The following is a 22,884-nucleotide window of genomic DNA, read 5'->3' on the forward strand; positions in this document are numbered from 1 at the left end:
GAAACAGTAAAATGTAGGAATGGTAAAAATGAAGTGAAACACTGGAGCTTAGCCAGCTGTAATGAGTTAAATATGATCCCATGAGTTTCATATTTCATTGGTGATTACAGTTTTACAGCCCCGTTTCTGCTTGGCCTGGAGAAGTAATTGGCGATAAATATTGTCCATAAAAGTGAGTTTCATATGTCCACTTACAATGGCTACCATTGGAAATGGTTAGAAAAACAATTGTTTAGTGAAACAAATCCACAACCTGATTGCTGACAAGTTTCAGTTTTCACCAAACACCTCAATATTCGCAGTGTAGTTCCCATATAGACTGAGTGCCTTGAATGTGTTTCCATTGAGATGCAATACCCTGCATGTGGTTTCCATGGAGATCAAATACTCCAAATATGGTTTCCATGGACAACTACTACCGTGTGTATGGTTTCTGTAATAAATACCATTACAGTACTGACTTGACCAAAGTCACAAACTATGGATTCTGTAGCAAGAAATGGTGTTAAAATAAACCTAGAGTTTGAAAGGGATTTTAAGTACAGCAGGAAAGATTGCTCTGCCTTATAACTGATACAGGGCAAATGGTAGTTAAGGCATGGTGTATATCTCTCCCTTAGTACGTATACATCAACACTTCCATGTGCATTAACTTGAAATCAATGGTAAATAAATACCTCGTAACACGATGATGGAAGATAACAGCATTTCTCAATAAAATTTAAAATGAAACCATGTCACTTTACCACCAGTCTAACATTTAGGATTATTCATTTTCAATATTTATCTCAACAATGTCCTTGTTTATTTTGTATTATTTTTTATATCAAATATATCTCTGTCAATACAATCTCATCTCTGTTTGTGGAAAAATGCAACACACTAAGTCAAGTGGACTGTTCTAATGACTTGTTCTGTGTGGGTTTCAAGGGAAGTAATGTCAAACCTGTTTGATTGTTTGAATCTTTTACTCAACTTGAAGTGTGTAATGTCTTGGCAAATATGATGAATCTTACATTACATCCTGTGTTTCAATACCAAGGTCACAGTACATATCTGTGGAGTGATTAAGAAGTCAGATGGCAGTGAAATACTGAGAGTAGAATTGCTTAAATGTCGTAAAAGTCATATACCCTTCCACATAGAGATAAGATTTCTCCTGTTCTTACCTCCTGCCAATGTGACAGTTATTATTGTCATGTATTGTTGTTGTGACCTTGAAATACAAAACTGGCAGGAAACAGTGAGATCACATTTCCATGGTTACAAGATATTATTACCCCTTTAGATCAGGTGATACTCATTGACCTCAAATATCAGAAGTTTCTTGTCAATTCATGAATGTTTTTGTTGTTGTTTGATGTTAATTTTTTTCACTTGTTGATCTGATTCCAGTGGTGAAAGTGGTGCCGGCAAAACAGAGAGTACAAAATTTATCTTAAATTATTTATCAGAAATGAGCCAGCTAGCAGCACTGCATGACAATGAGAGTAGAGTCGTCAGTGTTGAACAAGCAATACTGCAGAGTAGGTGAGTAATTCAATATAAATCATGCGGAATTCTGGGTAAAGGGTAAGGGGATTCTCAAAAGTTACAAACTGAAGTGTTTCTTTCAGAACATGCAACCTTGTTGTATATTGCAGTGAAAGCCTATGGTGATGTGATGGACAAATGACCAAAATAAATGTTACTCAACTCGGCCATAAATTGTACAGTCAAGCAAACAATGCATACCACAAGCATGACACTTTCTCTAAATGCAATTGATATTGTCATCACATCTCAGTAGATGGGAAAATCAGCATGTTTCTAGTTCTTCATCTTGAACAAGAAACATCCCAGAAAGAAAAGAACAGAATTTGTCATGCATTTGTCAATCACAACATTGCATAACTATTTCTCTAAAAAATACTGATTCAGAATTACCTTGCTGTAATATGATGTCAATGCTGTTTTTCTTGCCCCCGAACAGTCAGTATGCTTTATTTGGGTGCTCTTGATTTTAAAAGATAGCACAGTCTTGTCTATGCCATAAAACCATGAGAAGTAATCTGCCTTGGAGTGTGTAAATGGCACATACACTGTACATATGCCGTAAATATGTGACTCTAATACAGAGCAGAGTCAGTTTAATTTTAGAATGTACTGATATGACTGGTTCGTGGCCTGAATGAATCATGATTTAACAGCCGATTAAAAGCTTACATGTGTGATATGTGTAAAGGGTGGCTTGCAATTTCTTTGACTTGATGAAATCAACAACAAATATAGAATACTGAATGCATTTATATTGAGTCAGGGGTTGATACCAAGGTATTCACTCTCTGTGAATCTCTCTGCATAAGCTGTCTTGTCAAGACTGCTGGCATTGCAGTGATATGAATGACCTAGAAAGAATACATGTACATGTCTTGTACCCTGTACCGGTATTTCATATGAGCTTCAAATAGTAGTGCATGCAATAAAATATCAAAGTAAATGATTTTTCTCTGCATCAGTTTCAAGAAGTTTTACCACACAAATACACCCAGTCATTACATTTTCCTAGAAAATATTGTTAGTGTTTCATTGTCATTAAATTTTAAATTTGTAGAGAAATATAATATTTATTTTTATGGCAATGTTTATGTCAATTTCTGATTGTATATCTTTGATATGTATAAGAGGAGTAAAGATTAGGGTATATGTAAATGAGTGGCAGATTGTTCACTCTCTTAGGTTCTACCCTGCTATAATTGTATCACAGTATACAAATGACCTGTAATTCTAATTTTTCAACATTTTATGAATCACTGCAATTTTGGTAATATTAACGTAATTTGAGAACATACACAGAATGAAGACAAGAATCAAAATCATAAGCATTTCATACTTGTGGCTTGATGACATCATTATGTCATAACTTTACTCTGTTGTTTTGTAAATGCATATTTTGTCTATGTTTTCTCCATTTCAGTCCAATTTTAGAAGCATTTGGTAATGCCAAGACAATCTACAACAATAATTCCAGTAGATTTGGAAAATTTATACAGTTGCAGTTTTCAGAACAGGGCAACATCACCAGTGGAAAGATAAAAGACTGTATCCTCTTACAAATCATTATTTAATGTTTTGTAATGTTTTTATGTGATTTGTGTAGTAATGTGATCTATCATTATTTTATGATTTTAGGTTATGGTATTCTGAAGGTAGTAACAAATGCAAAGCAAATAAAACAGCAATACTTGAGTAGCAACAGATTGGGAATGTGTGCGCCTTAGGATCAGTTATTATAATGAATTCTGAAAACTTGATTAAGTTACTGTGTATGTGTGTGTAACTATGCAAACATATAGATGAAGATACAAATGAAAACTTCCAGCAAGTCAGAAGGTCTAGATACTGATATGCAAGTGGCATTTTCATTTTCATTATATGATCATTAGAGAACAAACATTTATTATAATATACGGGCATACTTATGAACATTGTCAGCATAAATAAATTGTTTAAATAAATAAATTGCTAGTTTATAGTTACATGTACGTAAGATGTCCATTTCTCATATATTCTACAAGAGAAGAATAACAAATGAAAAAATACTATTCCATAATGCTTATAAACTAAAGAACCTCTTGCCTTAGTAAATCCTACATGTATTGTATCTCATGTCTTATGCAGGGCAATTGTATTAGCTACAAGCAGGTACAGTGTACACTGTACACATTGAGCTGACTTAGTATCATTTTTGACCAATAGCTGAAAATGTTTGAAGTTAACGTATGTACATTACTAAGCAAAGGTTACAAACTAAAGGCACATTTGGTGATCAAATAACGTACCTAGCAGTATGTATATCATTGTCAAATCAGGTATCTGTAGAAACACACGATACTTATAGAGAGATTGAGACAAGACAGACAGTAGATATCCAACCGTTTTGCAACATATATTCTTTGACAACACTATTGTTTTTTGCTGAAAAGTTCTCCTTGAGAAGGTAAGTTTAAGATCTTAAATATTACATTTTGGAATGTAGGGATTTCAGTATAATTGATCTGCTTGTAGTAATCTTAATAGCATTTGATATATACCATTCTTTGTTTGACAGACCCTGTTTTGTATTACGGTATTTAAAATTATATTAAAATCTCTCTTGATCCAGTTTTTTATTCTACAAGATTCAGTGCAACCTGTTCTGAAACTTAGAAACATGTTTTTGACCCAAAGGGACAGTAGCTATAACTTTTGATGCCATTTTCCTTATTTTTGTTCATTACAACAAATGCATTATACTTCTCACTAAACTCTACTGAACACAATGCATCATATACAATGCCGGTATGCAATGCTATTGTTAAACGAATTCTAATCAGACTAGGATTCCATTTTGACGACGATAAATATTGACATTATGCATACCGGTATACTAGCTGTATTTGCTATTTTGAAATGATGTTTTGAGTAATACCAATATGAATGAATGTAATGGACAGATAATATTGTATTTTAATATTAATTTTATTACACTACTATATTTTCTGTGGAGACAGTATAATGGTAAATGATAATGATAATAAAATTTAAGACAGGGAAAGAGGAAAAGGATAAGTGATAAGAAAATAATAATGTCAAAATATGAATTCCAATTTCAGAATCATAAGATATAAATTACTTGTTATGGATTGAGTGAATGAGTAATTTTATGTCAATTTGATGACATTGAGACATCGTTTCTGTTGAACAGCAAAGTTTGCATTGACATATATACTGGTACCATGATATGTGCTCTGTCAAAAGTACTTTGTGATAATGCCACAATTGTGCTCTGTGATCCTTTGTATATTCTGTGATTATTTTCCAGTTTAAATAAAATGTTTTATGAGGAAAAAATTTAATTGATGTGTAAATACACAAACTCTTCAATGCGTACACTCTTTGGCAATTATAGCTTGTCATTTTGACAGAAGTATCATGAATTGTCACACAAAATACTTCAAATAAACTGTAAAATTCCTGTATGGACCACAGTCATGTTGACTTCGAATTCCTGGCAGGGCTCGTATAATTTACAGTATAAAGACATAGCTCTATACTTTGTACACAGCATCAGGTTTAAAGGTAAATTTCTGATAGGGCTGTGTTCATATTAAGCCCTTCAAACAGCTTATAGGGGTAACTGTTAGCTAGGCATACATCCATGCGTGTGCTTAGATCAGTCAAATGATGTAGTACATATGCATAAGATAAGTTGGGTGCTGATAACTGTAGGTCTCTGGTTTTGATAAATCTAATTTTCACTTTTTAACCATGAAACAGCTGTCTACTTGAAAGGAATGTGGGCTTAAGATGGAGCCAGGAAGTTTGTTTTAACCCATGCAGTGGTGCGTGTGTGACTCCTGATCAGCAACAGCTTCAGGGTTGCAGCTAATAATAGATGACGCACCACACGTATAACCACACACTGAAATATAAGCTATTAATATTTTGCTGCCAACGGTTTGTTAAGAACATATTTCTGTCCAATCAGAATTTCACTGCATAAAATTTTTATGTTTTTAGACGTCTCTCAAACACAAGAGAATTGGTGATTTTTCTGATGCCAAGACCAAGAATCATTGGATTGAAAGTACACGATCATCTCAATTTTTGAAAGTCTCCATTACTCAATATTTTTAGTCTAAGAATTTAGAGAATGGACTTTAAAATCATCAAGATTGGTAAATTAGAGCTCTTATAGTTGATATGTCCCTGCAGAGGAAGTTGGTGGTTTTCCTGTTTGTTGGCAGCCTTGGTCGATTCATTATGCACAAAGTTCAGGATGTGGTTAGGGTAGGCCAGTGTGGATCATTTTGCTTAATGTTCCGTGGTTATTTGGTGAGATTTGGCAACTTTTCAAGTTCAGTATTATGTTGAATTGGAGAAACTTGTTGACATGGTGGTTTTAGCACATGTCATGTGTATTTGTATCAGAGAGAGAGAGAGAGAGAGAGAGAGAGAGAGAGAGAGAGACAGAGAGACAGAGAGAGAGAGAGAGAGATTTGCCATATTCCTTTTCATTCATTTGTTAACATCTGTCAAGTTATGCATTTTTGTATGTTCCTAAATGTTTGGTTTCATTGTAAACGGAAAAATTAGTCATGGAAACAAATAAATCACCATGCTGAACTGTGACTCTGTCTGTGTGTGTGTGTCTGTGTCTTTGCATGTGTGTGTGAGTGTGTGTGTGTTTGTTTGTTTGTTCATAGGTGAATGTGAGGAAGAGGATGGAGTGAAGAAAGAATTTATTACATGGTGGAATTTAGTAAATACACATTTATTGCAGTCATATTTTGACAATCTACTATTGTACAACCGCAATTAGCAAACCACCTAGAAATGAGAAAATGTTGAGATGAAAGGAATTAATGAGTTGTTTGATATAGGAGGTAAAATCTCTGTACATGATCTGCATTTTCCATTGTCAACGTGACCAGCACTATGTCAGATCCTGCATGTATTGTCAATTTAGTAAAATCACAATGTCTGCAATTCCACAGAGTCAAAACCATCAAATCATTTTACAATCATGATGTAAGATACACCGCACTCCCTGGAATTGCTAACCTTTGACTCCAGACTAAATTGCAATGTATTAGGATAAATTGACGGGAGTCGTATGTCTAGTTATATGGTTCAAGATGAATAAAAGAAATGCCAGCCAAGATTTTGCATTGCATTAATTCTGATTTATCTTGACTGATCCGTCACAAACTATTAAGTATGTGTTTTCAGGCTCTTTCCGTATTTTTTTCTCCCTTTCCAGAATCGTGTTGTGGGCCAGAATCCTGGTGAGAGAAACTATCATGTTTTTTACAGCCTTTTAGCTGGTGCACCAGAAGAATTAAAAGGTCAGCCAACTCAAAGGTCACCATTTTGGTTGGTGTGTTAGTCTATGTTACAGATTGTTTGAAATCTGTAGTCGGGAGAGAACCTCTCTGCTGATGTGAATTCGAAAGTTTGCAATTTGATGAGTGCAGAAAACACTGTTTCCCAACATTTCTTATCTTCTTTACAATTCCATTTCCCCTACTTCATTTCTCTGTTGTATCATTTTCATCAGCATGTCACTTCTTGTTGAAATTCAGCACAGATATATTGCACGCAGTCTTGTATCACGTTCTGGTGAAAATTTAGAATGAAGGTGATAATGCATGTAGAGATCTGTGAAATCAAGCACTGACTATATCTACATGTGTTCAATGATCATAAATATTTCATATCCATTGAGTTAGCATTGCGTATTTGACAGTCAACAGAAAGATTAGTCACTTTGAAAATCCTCATTTACTGTGGTATAATTGAAAACACAAATGACTCCATCTTTTTTATGTGCATGAAAGATTCAGATATGACAGGATTTTCTGAAAATCCACTGGGGTTAAAATATAGTAAAACAAATGCTTGTTATAACTGATGATACTGCATTATGAGAGAACTAGTTGAAATGCTTTCATTTGCTGGTATTCAAAATTACCACTGTATTATGAAAATGACTCTGAATGTCAAAGTTAGCTTGCGATACTCTGTTTGGTGGACACGTTGTACATGCTTTCTTGGGAATAAATCAGAGAGAAATACAGATATCTTTTTTGACATAGCAACAGTGAAATCAGAAATAAGATTCTCTTTTCTATTCAATTTTAGAATCACTGAAACTTAAAATACCGGAAGCATATCGTTATTTGAATCAAAGTGGGTGTATTGATGATCCCTCCATTGATGATCAAGGGAATTTTGAAAAAATCCAGGTAGGTAAATTTGTCAAACTTCTTGAAAATGTATAATTACCTGTAATTTTCTTGGACTCTACTTTTGTAACTTGTTAACCTCTTTCAAGCTAAATTTTCCTAGTTGAGTCATGGCAGGGAAAGTAATCATATCAACGAAGTATTCATATATGTGAAGTTTGTATTTTTTTGATGTTTAAAAGGAAGTAAAATTAGGGAGAATAACATGTTGATGCACACAATATCATTGACTGCAGTTTTCTTTTTTCCCTACAGGAAGCTATGAGAATAATGAAATTCAAAGAGAGTGACATTTCAGACATATTCAGTGTAATAGCTGCTGTCTTGCATCTTGGTAATATGGAGTTCATAACAGCTGGTGGTGCACAGCTCTCAAATAGATCAGGTGAGTGTTTGCCTTGAATTGGTCATTCTGATGTTGAATTGTTTGGCAAATATGGGACAATACCATACAAATGAAACATCTTTGTACATATGTGTAAAATTTAAATTTCTCTTTAAGACCAATATGAAGTTAAGTATGTGGCCTTGTAGAGACTTACATTTATTAGTATAAATGACTTATAAATACGTTTACTACATTTTGTATGTGTAGTAGTGGTCCTACACTATTTGATGTAAATTATTTTGGTATGTTAGGAAAAAAACCAAAGGTAATGAATTGAGTTAGACTTTTATAGAAGGAAGATATGTTCACAAAAAAGATACAATAATCAATCAAAGAAATGATTTTTGTCTCTGAAAATTTTTTTCTGTCATTTTACTTTCTCTCTCTCTCTCTCTCTCTCTCTCTCTCTCTCTCTCTCTCTCTCTCTCTCTCTCTCTCTCTCTCTCTCTCTCTCTGTCTCTCTCTCTGTCTCTCTGTCTCTCTGTCTCTCTGTCTCTCTCTCTCTCTCTCTCTCTCTCTCTCTCTCTCACCCCACCCACCCCCACTTTGTTCAACCATTCTCAGCTCTACAGATTGTATCCAAGTTACTTGGTCTTGATGAGTACCAGTTCAGTGATGCCATGACACAGAAATCAATGATCCTTAGAGGGGAGGAAATTCTCCAACCCCTTGAAATTGACCAGGTAAAATGACTGATGCATGCTGGGTAAATACTAAACATGTGGCTTTTGCAAATGTCAGTTGTGCACACATATCAAAAGTACATTTTCATCCTCATGTTAAATGCTATGAAATCTGTGACTGAAATGATCTTGTCGTGTAGCAGGCGGCAATTATCTTTGAGACACTATGGTGACCTTGTAGAAGAAAGCTGAAAGGTTCTTTTTAATCCTATGGATCACTGGTTTGTCAGGCTTCACAAGGTATTAGCAGACAAAAGACGAAAAACGATCATGTTTCTGTGCATCTGGGTTTATAATTTCTACAGTTGATATTTTAGCTTTTTTACATGTGTATAATAAATCCAATGGTATGTGATACCAGATGATGATAGAATGTGTTAATTATTAAGTTGCATATTTTTCTCATTCTCTGCTTGTCAGATATTTTTCCTTTTAACTCACAAGTAATCAGATGATCTACAAAGAGCAACTTGTCCTCAATTTTTCATATTACCTGAAGTGCTATTGTTTGACAAACAGATAATGCTAGTTTTCAAAAAATTATTGTTAAACCTGACTTCAGGAAGAGAAGTGACTACACATATGTGTTTCATAATTCTATGATATGACAACATGGACTACTACTCCAAAACAATTTTTTGTAACAAGGTAGAAAAAAGGAATACCATCTTATGTGATTTTAATAATTTTCCATTCTTTGCTAAGTAGTGTTTACATTTTCAGTACCTGACATAAATATCGGAAAATTTAATGCAGAACCATTAATGGAAGATTTCAATGATAAGGAAAATGCATCCAGGCTCTTCAGATAATCAATATTATCTTTCTTCTTTTTTTTATTGCTTCTTCAGGCTGAAGCTTCGCGTGACTCACTGGCTATGAATCTCTATGCCAGATGCTTTCAATGGATTATCAGCAAAATTAATAGCTGTGTCCGGGGAGCTGATAATTTCTGTTTGATCGGAGTGCTTGATATATTTGGCTTTGAAAACTTTGAGGTAAGAGGTATTTAAGAAGAACAAAATATGCTGATTATAAATTATGTAGAGTTCAGTGTCAGAATATTCAAATCATCTGCATCAGTATTATTATCAGCATTAGTAAACAGTGATCGCGCTAGATTTTTTTACTCTGCGTACATTGCACGCATCATGCCATTGAAATGCGTAGAAGTAAAATTTCATGCGTAACGTAAAAAATAGCTTATCTCATCTCAATACACACTGTAACAAAATAAAGTACACTGTATAGGCTATAGTCACTCACGTTGGCTGAAGTGTTTCCGTGTTCATTTAAAATTTGCGGCGATCTTTCTTTTCACGATACAAGGCGATTGCGCGTTCAAAGTTGAAATGCTCTGTACTGCCACCATGCATTGATATTAGCATAAGGTCATCAACGTGTTTTTCATTCAGACGAGATCGTCGTGAGTTTTTTATTCGGTTTTGAGTTGAAAACCCACGCTCACATGGCACACTAGTTACCGGAACAACAAGTGCAGCTGAAGCCAGTGATGCAAAGGCTGGGTACACGTCACGGTATTCCGTAATTAGTAACCTGCAGGTTTCATCAAAGTTTGGGTGTCCGTGCCCACGTAAGGTAAACTTCATTTGCCGGAAGTTCTGACGCAAAGAATCAACATCGATGAGCGGATCGCCGGCATGCTCGTTGCCAAAAAAATCGGCCAGTACTTGTAAGGATTCAACGCCATGTTCATCAAGCAATCTGTCGACTCTGGGATATTTGCTGGCATTCAATACCGCGTCGAAGCTTGCCAATAAAGACAGGTCTTCATCGGGAAAGCGACCGCGTAAATTGTCAATGAGATGTTGAATGAACTGAACCCGTGTTGACGCATGAGCATTGATATTTACCTGCGCGCAGTAACTTAGCGAAATTCCTAAATACGTCTTCGCCGCAGCACCAAAATTTCCAATGAATTCCCTTTCGCTGTCACCGCTAAATTCTGTGTCTCGAAGTCGTTTAAGCTCTCTTACGGTGGATTCGACCATAGGACGAATAGTTGACAAGTTGACGTCCTCTCGCTGAAATATGAGATTGAGTCTGTCAACAATGGGCAATACATCCCGGAGCATTTTCATCGTCGCAACAAATGAAAATGTTTGAATTATTCGCTGCAGGCCTTCAGCTTTGGCGTTTTTTCGGGCCGATTCTTCTCCAAGTTCGAGACACAAAATATTCCAGGTTTTGTCTAAACTAGAAACACATCGTGACAAGGAAAGCCATCGTACTGTACACGGCTCTTTGAGACTCGTAAAATCGTCGTCAGACATGGCTTCAGTAAGTTCGCGTAATCGACCATATCGCGCTGCCGAATGTTGAAAGAAATGAAATATACTGTTTGCCGTATCCCGAAAGTCGCGAACTTTGTCGGTTTGTTTAGCTGCACCTGAGCTGCTAGTGCTATACGGTGAGCGACACAATGTACGTGAATACAGAAAGGAGATGTCTGCTTCAAACGCATGCCAACGCCGCTGAGTCGTCCCATCATCACGCTCGCGCCGTCGGAGCCTAAGCCCACCAACCGCCTCGCTTCAATGCCTTTTTCGTTCATAACTTCTTCAATCTTATTAAATATTGTCTCGGCATCACCACTCTGCACTGTGTAATTTCCTCCAAAAATAGTTTCAGCTTTTCCGTTCTTATTCAACACTCTGAAGAATACAATTAATTTCTTGAATACAGTGATGTTCACAGTTTCATCACAAGCATTCCGACATACGGACTTTCCTGTATTTTTACTTTATATCCTCGCGTATTGTGTCTGCGATTGCGGCCTGCATTTCGGTGACGTTTGTGTGGTGTGTTGGAATTGCGTAATCTTTTGACGTGAAAGCTTGGCATCCGTTTTCTTGCTGTAAGCGAATAAGTCCCTCGTAAACGTCATTAGGCAACTCCTGCTTGGATAAAAATATACTGTGCGGAATATAGCTCTACGAGTTTCGTCTGTCTGTATTTTGCTGGCTTGAACGGCGGAGTGAAGTAGATTCTGACTACTCCTTTCACTATATATCGCTCTCCTATGTCCGGGGCTGTCCACGTGTCGTTTTAGGCAGATTTTTGTAGGTCTCCACAACCTTTGGTAAAAGCATTGTTTTCGCCCCGTTTTTCACACAGTTTACAAAACATTACGGTGTTACTTTTGCCTTTTGTGTTTTCAGCCCGTAACCAAGTAAATTCAATCTCCCAATCTGCCCTGTATATTTTCTGCCTAGCGATCTTAGACCTCTTCTCTGGATGAGTTTTTTCGCTTTCCGTACTGTCCCGCGTTTCAACATCTGCATTGCCCAAAACATCACTCGAGGTGGAGGCCACAGCAGAATCCATTTTATCAGACGACCCTCCAGAGCAGTCTGTTGTTGTGGTGCTGCTGTAGGCCTGGGGAGGTTGATTGCCATCACTTTCCCTGGCTCGCTTACCAGAAATATCAGAAAAGTATTGGGAAATTTGACGCTGCATGTTTGTACAACTACAAGCTATACGCAACTGATGCTGCTCTCGGGTTAATCTGCCATGTGCCGTGGGAACAATGCGCCACTTCAGTAATTTTCGATACATTGTTTCACGAAATGCAAATTTTCAAGTCCATTGCACGTGTTTGCCCTGTTCATGAAAGCTATATGAATAGCGTTGCTACACGACATCTCAAGTGACAGTCCTGTCAAGTTTTGCGCCCTGTCTAGCGTCTCCAAAGTTAGTCAAAACAACTAACAGGGTGATGGCAGGGTGGTCGCTTAGCGACAGCGTAACTGATCAGCTTCGTCAAACTTGTGCGTACACGTGTACGCATGCCGCTAGTAATTTTGCGTAATTTTTTTTTCTATGCGTAATATACGCATATATTTGCGTTAACGCGATCTCTGAGTAAAATTTTCTCATCTCAACTTAAACATACTATGTTCCATCTGATAAGTTTATGAAGGTGTAGAAAAAAGAAGTCAAGACTTAGCAAATGTCAGGAAATTCCTTTCTTGATGATAGATGTCTATGAAATGACAAAATACATGCAATTCTTAGAAGAAACTTCGAAAGTGATCTCACAATGTATGTATCAACAGGACTATATACATTTAAGTAACCATTTATAAATATATTACCTTATAGGTGAACCGCTTTGAGCAGTTTAACATCAACTATGCCAATGAAAAGTTACAGGAGTATTTCAACAAGCACATATTTTCACTGGAGCAGCATGAGTACAATACAGAAGGGCTGACCTGGGTTGACATTGATTGGTCTGATAATGGAGAATGTCTGGATCTCATTGAAAGGGTGGGTTGTCATCTTATGCTTGCTGATTGTTACATTTCCTGGTTGACTGTTCAACCACTGACTGAAATGGATTTCCTTTGTAGAACTGAAAGCAGACTGTTCTCTCAAATTACTTGCACCTTTGGCATCAGATTCACAAGATTTAACATTTAACCTGAGTAACTGTAACTTTGGAAATTTCAAGCTAGATCTGGCATTATCTAGAGTCAGTTGGTCTTCTACCAAAGGCATGTTGAATACCCAGTATTTGGCTTGTTAACACAGTGTGCATGTGAATAACAGGCATTGTTATCATTGGCAATTGAATTAATCAGGTAGATGTAGCAATTAACTGTCAGCAATATTAATGCTGGCTATATGTCTGCAGAGGGCATTGATAAGTAGCCTAGAATCCTATTCCGTCTGCTTGCCTCCGTACCTCCGACCCAGTGGGACGGGAGTGGGTCGGAGGTACAGCGGCAAGTGGAGGGAATAGGATTCTAGGCTAATTGATAAGTGGAATACTTGGTATTCAAACATGTTGACCAAGTAACATAACAGTGGTACGTACCTATGATAACAACAATTCTACCGGTGCTCTTCCAGAGACCTCCCATCTGAAACATTTGCAACATTGTTCTTTCACAAGTTTATTCTGACCTCTATACTGCTTGCTAAGAGTTGAAGAGCTTGCGTATTCTGGTTGATGTCACCCAGAGAAAAAGATATAATTCATTTATTTATTTATTTATTTATTTATGTATTTATTTATTTATTAACAGTCTGGATCATCCACTTTTAGTCCTTTACATTTGTGGCATAGAGAAATTTTACATTAGTAATAGTTTTCAATATTACCTCTGATAAAATAATACTAATACCTGGCTGTATTATTGTCAAAAGGATGATGTACGTGTAGTTACTTTGCATTTAAGATCATTTCTGTCGAATATTTCATTATTCCCTGTGCCATCACACTAATAGGATGGAGATATTGAAATTAAGTTTCCTACCTCGCCTTGCTGTTTTAATGACACTGTGAAATAATAAAAAAATGTTAATGAACAAGAAAGATAGGAACAATGTTGTGAAGGATGTAGTTATCCATCACAGCTTTCATTTAATTTCATAATTTGTATGTATATTTCATGAATGGCGTTGTGTTCATCTACATCATACACTGCCAAAGCTGTGAATTAAAATTTGAAAACATTGAGATAGTTGACCTAATTATAGATATCTGCAATCTGCAGAGATGGTGACAGGCTATGAAAGTGACAAGAATCTTTGTAGCAAATGATTGTGACAGCTACTTCGTAAGGTTATTAGGATATTTATATCAAAATTTGAGATAAAAATTGTCAATGATGCCATCTGTAAAGTACATGGTACTTTCATCATACTTAACCCACTTTAACTTTTTTAATCCTTCTCAGCTGGGTAAACGACATGATCTAAAATGTAGCACCTGATTGCAAGTTTCCCATTCCACGTTTATAAATGAGAAATATTATTTACCTTTTTAATAACATTTAATAAGAAATGTCATTTTTCAAAATTCTGCACTTCAAGTTGAGATTAGTCTTAAAATGATTTGAATGATGGCTACACCTCTGGGCATTTATACAAAGACTGACATTCTTCTGAAGTTGAATAATCTCAGATTTGTTCTCTCATTTAAAGAATTTTAAAAAAGAAAAAGGTAGCCCTGGCCATTGTGGCATAAAATGAGTAATTATCTAGTGTCATTCATACTTTCACGCTTCACACGTTACACCTATTTTATTAAGCTGGGTGATGATTCATACACATAGCTAGCAATACAAACCAATTTACACATATTCAAATATTCCCTGATGAATTATCAGTGTTTTGCATAACATCTGGGTGCGTGGTTTAATTTGTCACGGTGGAGGGGAGGGGGCTTTCTTGGCACTTTATATTTCAGATTTTAGGAATGGTATGTAGATAGAAAATTGCCTGTGTACAAGGTTATCAGCTTAAGAATGGAGATTTTTTGCTCACTACTGAAAGAAGTTTGAGAAAAATTTGGAAAAAGAAGAAATCAGATATCTAAAACATCAAATAAGGAAACATAGAATAGCCATAGTAAAATATTACCAGTTAAAATTTGATATTAGGTGAATAAAAACAGAGAATAATTTTCTTTGTATTACAAACAACTGTCTACAGGAAAAATGTCAACACTACATTTGAAAATGTAAAAATTGCCTCTTATTGAAATAATTTCTTTCTATTAGTTAAGATATGAATCCTATGTAAGAATGATGAATGATGTTACACTTTCAAAAATGTAATTATTTTCCTATGTTTATTTAATATTGGATATAGATTTTGTAATTTACACCATTCCCCAGTGCAGCAGATATTGTTATTGCAAGTTTCAGCGAAGGATTCTTGCTGTCATGGAAACGGAGATCACCTAAATGTGTACACTACAGAAACTGGACAAACATCAACAAGGGAATGTTGATTTGATGTTAGGATAATTCTGACGTTAAATCACTGTCCTTCAACACACAAATTGACAAAATGCATGTTTACTTGCTATTGAAAGGTCACAGCTTTCATCTGGGGATGCTGGATTGATTTATATTATGTAATTTCCTTCATGAAGTCAATGTGGTATTACTTTAATTTGCAGATAAAAACCCTGGAAACAAGCAATGCAGAGCTTTGCAATACGCTGTACTGTGAACTCTCACCTTTACTATTTATTCATAAGCAATTGCTACGCAGGAAACAAAACACTCAATATGTTGCAAAGTCTTCATTCAAAATGTCTTTTATTGAGTGTTATTAATGGCTAAGCTTTTCAAGTATTCTAACAATTTTTGGATTATGACATGGCATCCAAATTCACCAGTTAAAACTTCGAATTGAAAATGATGTAAACTGTTCTTAACATTAAGACAGTGGAGGCTATTGTTTTTAGTTTCCATATATGCATATGTATATATGCAAATAGGAGGTATTCGTACAAGGTGGAAAAATGTCGTCTGTATGTATGTATGTATGTATGTATGTATGTATGTATGTATGTATGTATGTCCGTCCATATCAAAAACTCCTAAACCGTAGCACCTACTGTCTTAGTATTTGGTGTACAGGTGCACCTAGGGGTGGAGATGTGAATTTGTTCAAATGAACGTGTCAGTGCCAAAAATATGCAAATGAGGGGAAAAAAGGAAAAATCCTGCAAATGGCTAAAACTCAGTGAGCTTGGTCAGATTTGGTTGAAACTTGGTATGCAGATTTCTTTAGGTATTCTGTATTATGTGTGCAAAAATTGGGATGAAATTTGCATGTTTGTATTTTTAGGGTACTTTTTCCGTTTTTAGTCAAAAATCTTGTTCTCTGAAATCGCTCGTCTGATTGCTATGAAACTTAATATTCATGTCCTCAGGATGACCTCAGTCATGTTTGTACAAATTGTATTGATATTGTCATAGTTGTAATTTTGGGAGCAATTTTCCCAATTTTTGATAAAAAAAATTTTTATCCAAAAACTACTGATTTGATAGCTTTGATATTTGGTATACAGGTATCAAAGATTAATCTCAATATAATGTATTGAAGGTATGTTGAAACTGGCAATTTTTTATTTTTGGGGCAATTTTTGCCTTTTTTGGTCAAAAAATTTTTCTCCTAAAACTTCTGATCTGGTAGCTTTGATATCTAGTGTACAGGTTCCTAGGGTTTATGTTAATTAGATATATTCAAAATTAGGATGAAATCTGCAATTTTGTATTTTGGGGGCAATTTTTCTCATTTTTGGTCAAAAAATTTGTTTCTCAAAATTTACTAGTCTGATTGCTTTGATATTTAGTAACCGGTTACGGTTCTAGGGTTTTTGTTAATAAGATATATTGAAGTTAAGTTGAAATCTGGAATTTTGAATTTGGGGGCAACTTTGCGAAACTGTCAGTTTTACTAGGATATCTTTCATTTTGTATTTTTAAGATTTTTTTTGTAATCTTATACCTACTGGAACTAAGAGTATATAATGTGGTGATTTAGTAAGCATTTGATATGGTAACTGTATTTGGTGTTGAAATGCGGTAAAAAAATCCTGGCAGATTTTGAAAAATTCCAAACAAATGCCAATAAAAAATTCAGCCAGAGAAGGTTTGACAAAAGAGAAAAGGTGGGAGAGTGGGGAAAAAAGAATGTACAATGGATCGGATGAAAAGATAATGTACCTCATCAATCTTCCAGACACCGTCCCTTATCAAATGGTCCACCCCGATGTATTTTTGTGCGCAATTAACCATGCAGTGTATTTTAGTTTAAGATGTCAAGTTAGGTAAGGATTTGAAAGGAATAGTCAAGTTCACCACAGTTTAACTTTATCTCTTGTGTCATCATCCTTGTGTAATTGGTTAAGTTTGTAAATTGTTCCTGATGTGGATGCACCAGCTGTTCTGGAAGAAAACAATGTTTAATTTTCCTGTAGGGTTTCTGAGTTGATGATTGTATGTTGAAATTTCTCCATGTATCTGGTGTATGGGCAAAGTGTAAACATTGGTTGCATGTTATGTATTTCAGTCTATGTCAAATATTGTAAATGAAAAATCAAGAACAGTTTACTGTGTGCTTGTAAAAGATAACATATTTGTCAATACATATACTGCCTTGCAGATTGATTGTCTTAAAGATTATCACAGAAGTAGAAAAGGAAAAGAAACTAATCAAATTGCTGTAACATATTCACTCTCAGTGCCTGTATAGGCCTATACTTAACTATTTTATCATTACATTCAGCTGTTTGTTATATCTTTATCACTCTCCATGGGCCAAGGCACACTTGGGGTCAATGTCATCACTCTGTGCCAGTCTGTGTATGTCAGTCTGTCTGTATATGTATGTCCATGTTTCATACAATTGTTGACTTGTTTTGATAACTATATGGGATGAACAGTGATGTTGTCACTATTTTTTTTTTGCTGGTCTTAAAGGGAAGTTCAATCAAAACCTGGAAACATATATTGCCAAAGTCGCAAACTGTATACTAATTTGGAATGATAAAAATAATCATTCACTATTTGGCTGTGAGTTGGAGTTATTGTTGACGCTTGAGAAGATGTATCTCCTATAGCATTAAAGAAATCTCATCAAAATGCAAGATATATCAAGATAACCAATTGTACTACTGTAACAGCAATTTTGTATGTAAACATTGGGATAACTGAAGCTTTGGGGATTGTATTTGTCCTGTCACTAAGATACTGAGTATATCACTTATGATCTATGTTGTTATTTGCACAAAATTGAAAGCAGGCATTTTGAAGTGAAACTGAATATCTATTTTAGGTCTTATTTGTAATAATTTTGCATGATCAGTTTGTATGCTAGTGACAGAATCAAAACTAGTAATAGAAAATTGTGAAAAGTGTCTTTTGAAAAGTGTTCGGTGAGATTAACATCTCCCTGTAAAATTAATTTTATTATCATCACTGCCGGCAAAAAATTAGCCATGTCTTTGCTAGTTTATTTATTATATGTATAAAACTGAATCAATTCTTCAATAACTTATCAAATCACATTTGCTTTCTACTTTCTTGCAAATTAAAAAAAATTACAAATGACTGCTATTCTGTGGGTTCTCCATTTTCCGTATCTAATTTCTAATGATTTCCAATGCCAACAGTCAAAGTAACTGCATCACTACTTCAGTACTCCCAGTTAATGCTAAGTTTTATGTCTGCAGCCAACACATAGGTCAAGCTTTCTGTTCCTTTCATGGCTTAACACTGTGTTCTCTCAACACAATGTACATGTCAGTTTTCCTATCATAAATGAAGTCATATTTTGTTTTCTAATTTCCTGTAAGCTGAAAAGATAGTCAATAAGTACTAGAATGTATATTATTCTTTTTTCATCTCTACTTCAGCAAAGTTTCACCACTGGCAGTCAAGTTGATCACACTATTGTTCTTGTTAGACTTGTTATCTCAAACCTTGGCATTAAAATTGAAGTACATCAGAGTCTTTTGTTTAGATATTGATTTGATAATTCTGCTAATGACATGCATTATTGCATACTGGTTATTGATCTCAGATGGCTTAATGACTAATTATCTCCATTTGCAAAGGATTTGATTGAAATGGTTGCATAAACATTACTGCAATTTCATCCATGGGTATTTTTGAAAGCTACATTTACAATGCTAATGACAATTGATTGTTACTGTTGATTTATTGCCACGGTTGTTGGATTTTCCTCTTCGTCAGTTTTGATCATGTGATTGAATAACTGGTATTTCAAAACATACTTGCTAAATGGGAGAGGAATGGAAAGGAAAACGAACAAGTATAGTGTTAGTTTTCCTTGAAATGTAATCAGCTGTGATATAAAAATCCAAGAAGTGCATGTCTGTGATTGCACAACTGTCAGCAAAGCTTCAAAATGAAAAATCATTTTTTTTGTCAAAAATTAAAGCAAAGTACAATGCAATACTGACATGGAACACCATTTTCTCAGTCAGTATATGAAAATGGAGTAATACACTTCCTGTGAAATATTGACAGAGGAAATGCATTTGATTAGATAACTTCCATATTTAAATTAAGCATGTCTTTGCAGTATAACAGAACTCTGTGATCGTTAATAACATATTGAAATAGAACAGGAATGCAGTGAAGAAGAGAAAATTGTATGATTTTATTTCTAAATGAAAATAGCAAGGAAGTATGCAAACATAGAAAAAACAAATTAGAGTTATTGGCAGGATTTAAAAATCCCTGATAGATTTCATGTTGTATTTCATGTTGTATTCAGTGATCTCTCACAATTTACTTCAATTTAGCATGGTAACTTAACAAACTCTGCATTAAGTGTGTGCAGGTGGAGCCTCACAAATGCTTTTATCAGCAACAACTCTGGGCCATACAGCCAGAGGGGTAATTTTCCAAATTTCCGGCAATTTAGATGGTCAAAGTTGTCCATTTTGCTAAGATCATCCCTCACAGATGAACAGCTGTTTGTGCTGGCATAGTGCTTCCACTGTGATATCTGGGTGCCATAGGTGTTCCAATCATATTGTGGAATGCATGTCATTTGAATGAAAGCTATGCTCAGAGCATTATAGGGCTGAAGGAACTTTGTCAGTGTATATAGTTTAGAATTTCAGTTCATATTCTGTTTATGTTCAGTGCTTCTTTCAAGAGAAATGTGTTTTTGATGCAATCTTGAGACAGTAAATAGCAGATGGAAAATAGCAAAACTCTTACGCTGATGAAAGCAGTAAGTCAGTGCACCGTACATATACATGAACCTCTTTGTAACAGGCAGTGTACATGTACATGTACAATGTATGTTCTTTTACAGCACATTGTGTGATATTGCTTCTGGATGCAGTGATGTAGTCTTAAATTTTCTTGTTCAATAATAGTGCCTTCAGCATCTGAGATAAGAATAGAATCTGTCAACTAATCCACTTTTGCTTAGTCATAATACTACATTCTTGTGAGTTGTGTTTCCTGAAGCTGTTTGTCTTCATTTTTTGGGCAAATCTTAGTTGAATACAAAAGATCTTGGAGAGACTTTGTGTAGCGACATTGGATGAATCATCGTTTTTGCCCAAATTAGTTTTTACCGAGACATCAACCTGTGCGCACGTCATCGTACAACATTTCCTACTTTGTTTCCATAGAAACTTGGTATTTTGGCCCTGATAGACGAGGAAAGCAGATTCCCAAAGGGAACTGATCAGTCGATGCTGACAAAGTTACATCGTGCACACTTTGTAAGTATACCTTACACGTTTCCAATGCACATAACCCTGAACAGTGTGACTGGCAGTGACAATGGCTGTATGAGACAAGAGGAAGGTGCAAGCTAACAAACAGATGCAAACTGCTAATAGTCATTGTAACCATAGCTACAGTTCAAGTAGACATATCCATAAAAATGTCTAGAAACATGTCTTCATCTGGAATGAAATTTCAAATGACAGGTATTTAGTGGGATTTTGTGAATGGATTTTACATTAGTTTATTCTTGCAACATTAATGGTAACCCTTCATATAGAAATTACACTGAAATAGAGCCAAGTTTATCAAAATGTAAAGCAATTGCCGTTGTAAGTTTGGTAGACATCTTGGAAAATTGTTTCGTAATATATATTGTAATACATCAGTTCTCCATAGAATATATAATTATACATTACATGTGAGTGAGATTTCTTTCTAGAAAACTATTTTTGAAATTTTGTCATCTAAGTTGATGTAATTGTATCACTGATAATATGCGTAGAAAAAATTAACAAAATTGATGAGTTTTATAGAAAGCAAAAAGGAGAGCATCAGTGTTTAATACAGGGATGTGAAATTTTGGTTGGATTAAAATTCTAAATGGAAAGGTCATCATTTTTTTCAGTGAATAAACAATGTTAATTATGGATGAATTGAACTCAAAATACTCTCTGCTTCGTATCTTTGTCTTCTGTTAATGTTTTCATCCTAGAGCCACATTAAAATCTAATGATGTCAGCCATTTTGAAATTCTTCATTATAATGGAGTCTGCAATTGGTGTTCACATTACATCATCTAAAATAGTCGGATTGGTTTTAGATAAAAATAATAGTTTACTGACAAACATGTATCAAAACAAAGTCTATGAAATTCCTTTTTCAAATATTTGCAAGACTGTCTCTCACATTAATAGTTGTCTTTGTAGTACATATATCTATGTCTTAGTATTGTCATATATGAAAATTTGCAAGTGAAGTAAAATCATTGTGTTAATGTTTGTTATTTCAAGCACAGTAGCATCTACAGAATATGAATAAATATTTTTAAAAGATAACATTTGCCCAGGCTGTCACAAATGTCTCTCTATAGCCTGTAACATTTATGCCACTGTCAGTGAATAGTACAATTATAGAAATCTTAAAAAGTGAGAAAATTTAATATTTTAGGACATATTCCTATTTTCAATGATTTTATGATCAGCCAGTATAATCACATTTCCTTTGAGGTTTTAAATATCTTAATATGATATTGAATAATGTTGTGTCTGAATTTTTCTGAAATTCTATAAAATGGTCATTGAAAGTCAATGTTTTTTTTTTCCACCATTCCAATCTCTGACAGGAAAATGCATTTTACACCAAACCAAGAATTACCAACACAAAGTTCGGCATCAAGCACTATGCAGGAGAGGTGTTTTATGACAGCGTTGGTTTCCTGGAAAAAAACAGAGATACATTCCGTGATGATTTATTGATGCTCTTAAAGGAGAGTAGGTAGGTTGCATTCTGGGAAGAGTTGATGGCTCTGAAATCTCGCTGTAATGTTTATATGTAATTGTCAAAGGAATGATGTTTTTGCAGTCAGTAAACCCTCAAGTATCTGACAAAAAACATTATTTTTTGACACAAAACCTGATGATGCACTTTTTGGCAAATATTCCAGCTTTATTTCACTGTTCTTCTGTTCATTGTGGTGATACAAATAATCATTGGAGCAGTGGGGTCTATGATGCATTTTAATATACATGGAAATGGTATTTGGAATTAATACCATCAGAGGGCAAGGTAGATGTGCACTTTTTAGCCACTGCTTTTATTACTTACAACATATTAACACTTTTACCATACTTAACTAGAATGTGATGAACATTTCAGCATTGTTTTCAACTATCAGTATAAACTGAGGCAAAATTATTTGACGTGAGACAATAGTCTTTCGTTCAAATACAGGCACAAAAAACTTTGAAATATCACCAATTGAATTACAGATTCTGTTC

General features: G+C 35.0%; 1 protein-coding gene across 1 annotated transcript in view; it reads left to right on the top strand.

Moving 5' to 3' along the window:
* LOC139139796 (unconventional myosin-X-like) overlaps positions 1 to 22,884 on the top strand; it is a 106,298-nt gene that overhangs the window by 38,221 nt on the left and 45,193 nt on the right. The window contains exons 5-15 of the mRNA XM_070708716.1: positions 1,396 to 1,530; positions 2,957 to 3,081; positions 3,966 to 3,979; positions 6,785 to 6,869; positions 7,666 to 7,769; positions 8,025 to 8,154; positions 8,722 to 8,840; positions 9,692 to 9,838; positions 12,966 to 13,133; positions 20,788 to 20,880; positions 22,230 to 22,381. Coding sequence (XP_070564817.1) covers positions 1,396 to 1,530; positions 2,957 to 3,081; positions 3,966 to 3,979; positions 6,785 to 6,869; positions 7,666 to 7,769; positions 8,025 to 8,154; positions 8,722 to 8,840; positions 9,692 to 9,838; positions 12,966 to 13,133; positions 20,788 to 20,880; positions 22,230 to 22,381 — 1,272 coding nt within the window. The remainder of the gene's footprint in view (positions 1 to 1,395; positions 1,531 to 2,956; positions 3,082 to 3,965; positions 3,980 to 6,784; positions 6,870 to 7,665; positions 7,770 to 8,024; positions 8,155 to 8,721; positions 8,841 to 9,691; positions 9,839 to 12,965; positions 13,134 to 20,787; positions 20,881 to 22,229; positions 22,382 to 22,884) is intronic.

Source organism: Ptychodera flava, chromosome 9 (assembly GCF_041260155.1).
Source record: "Ptychodera flava strain L36383 chromosome 9, AS_Pfla_20210202, whole genome shotgun sequence".
In the NCBI taxonomy this organism is placed as follows: domain Eukaryota; kingdom Metazoa; phylum Hemichordata; class Enteropneusta; family Ptychoderidae; genus Ptychodera; species Ptychodera flava.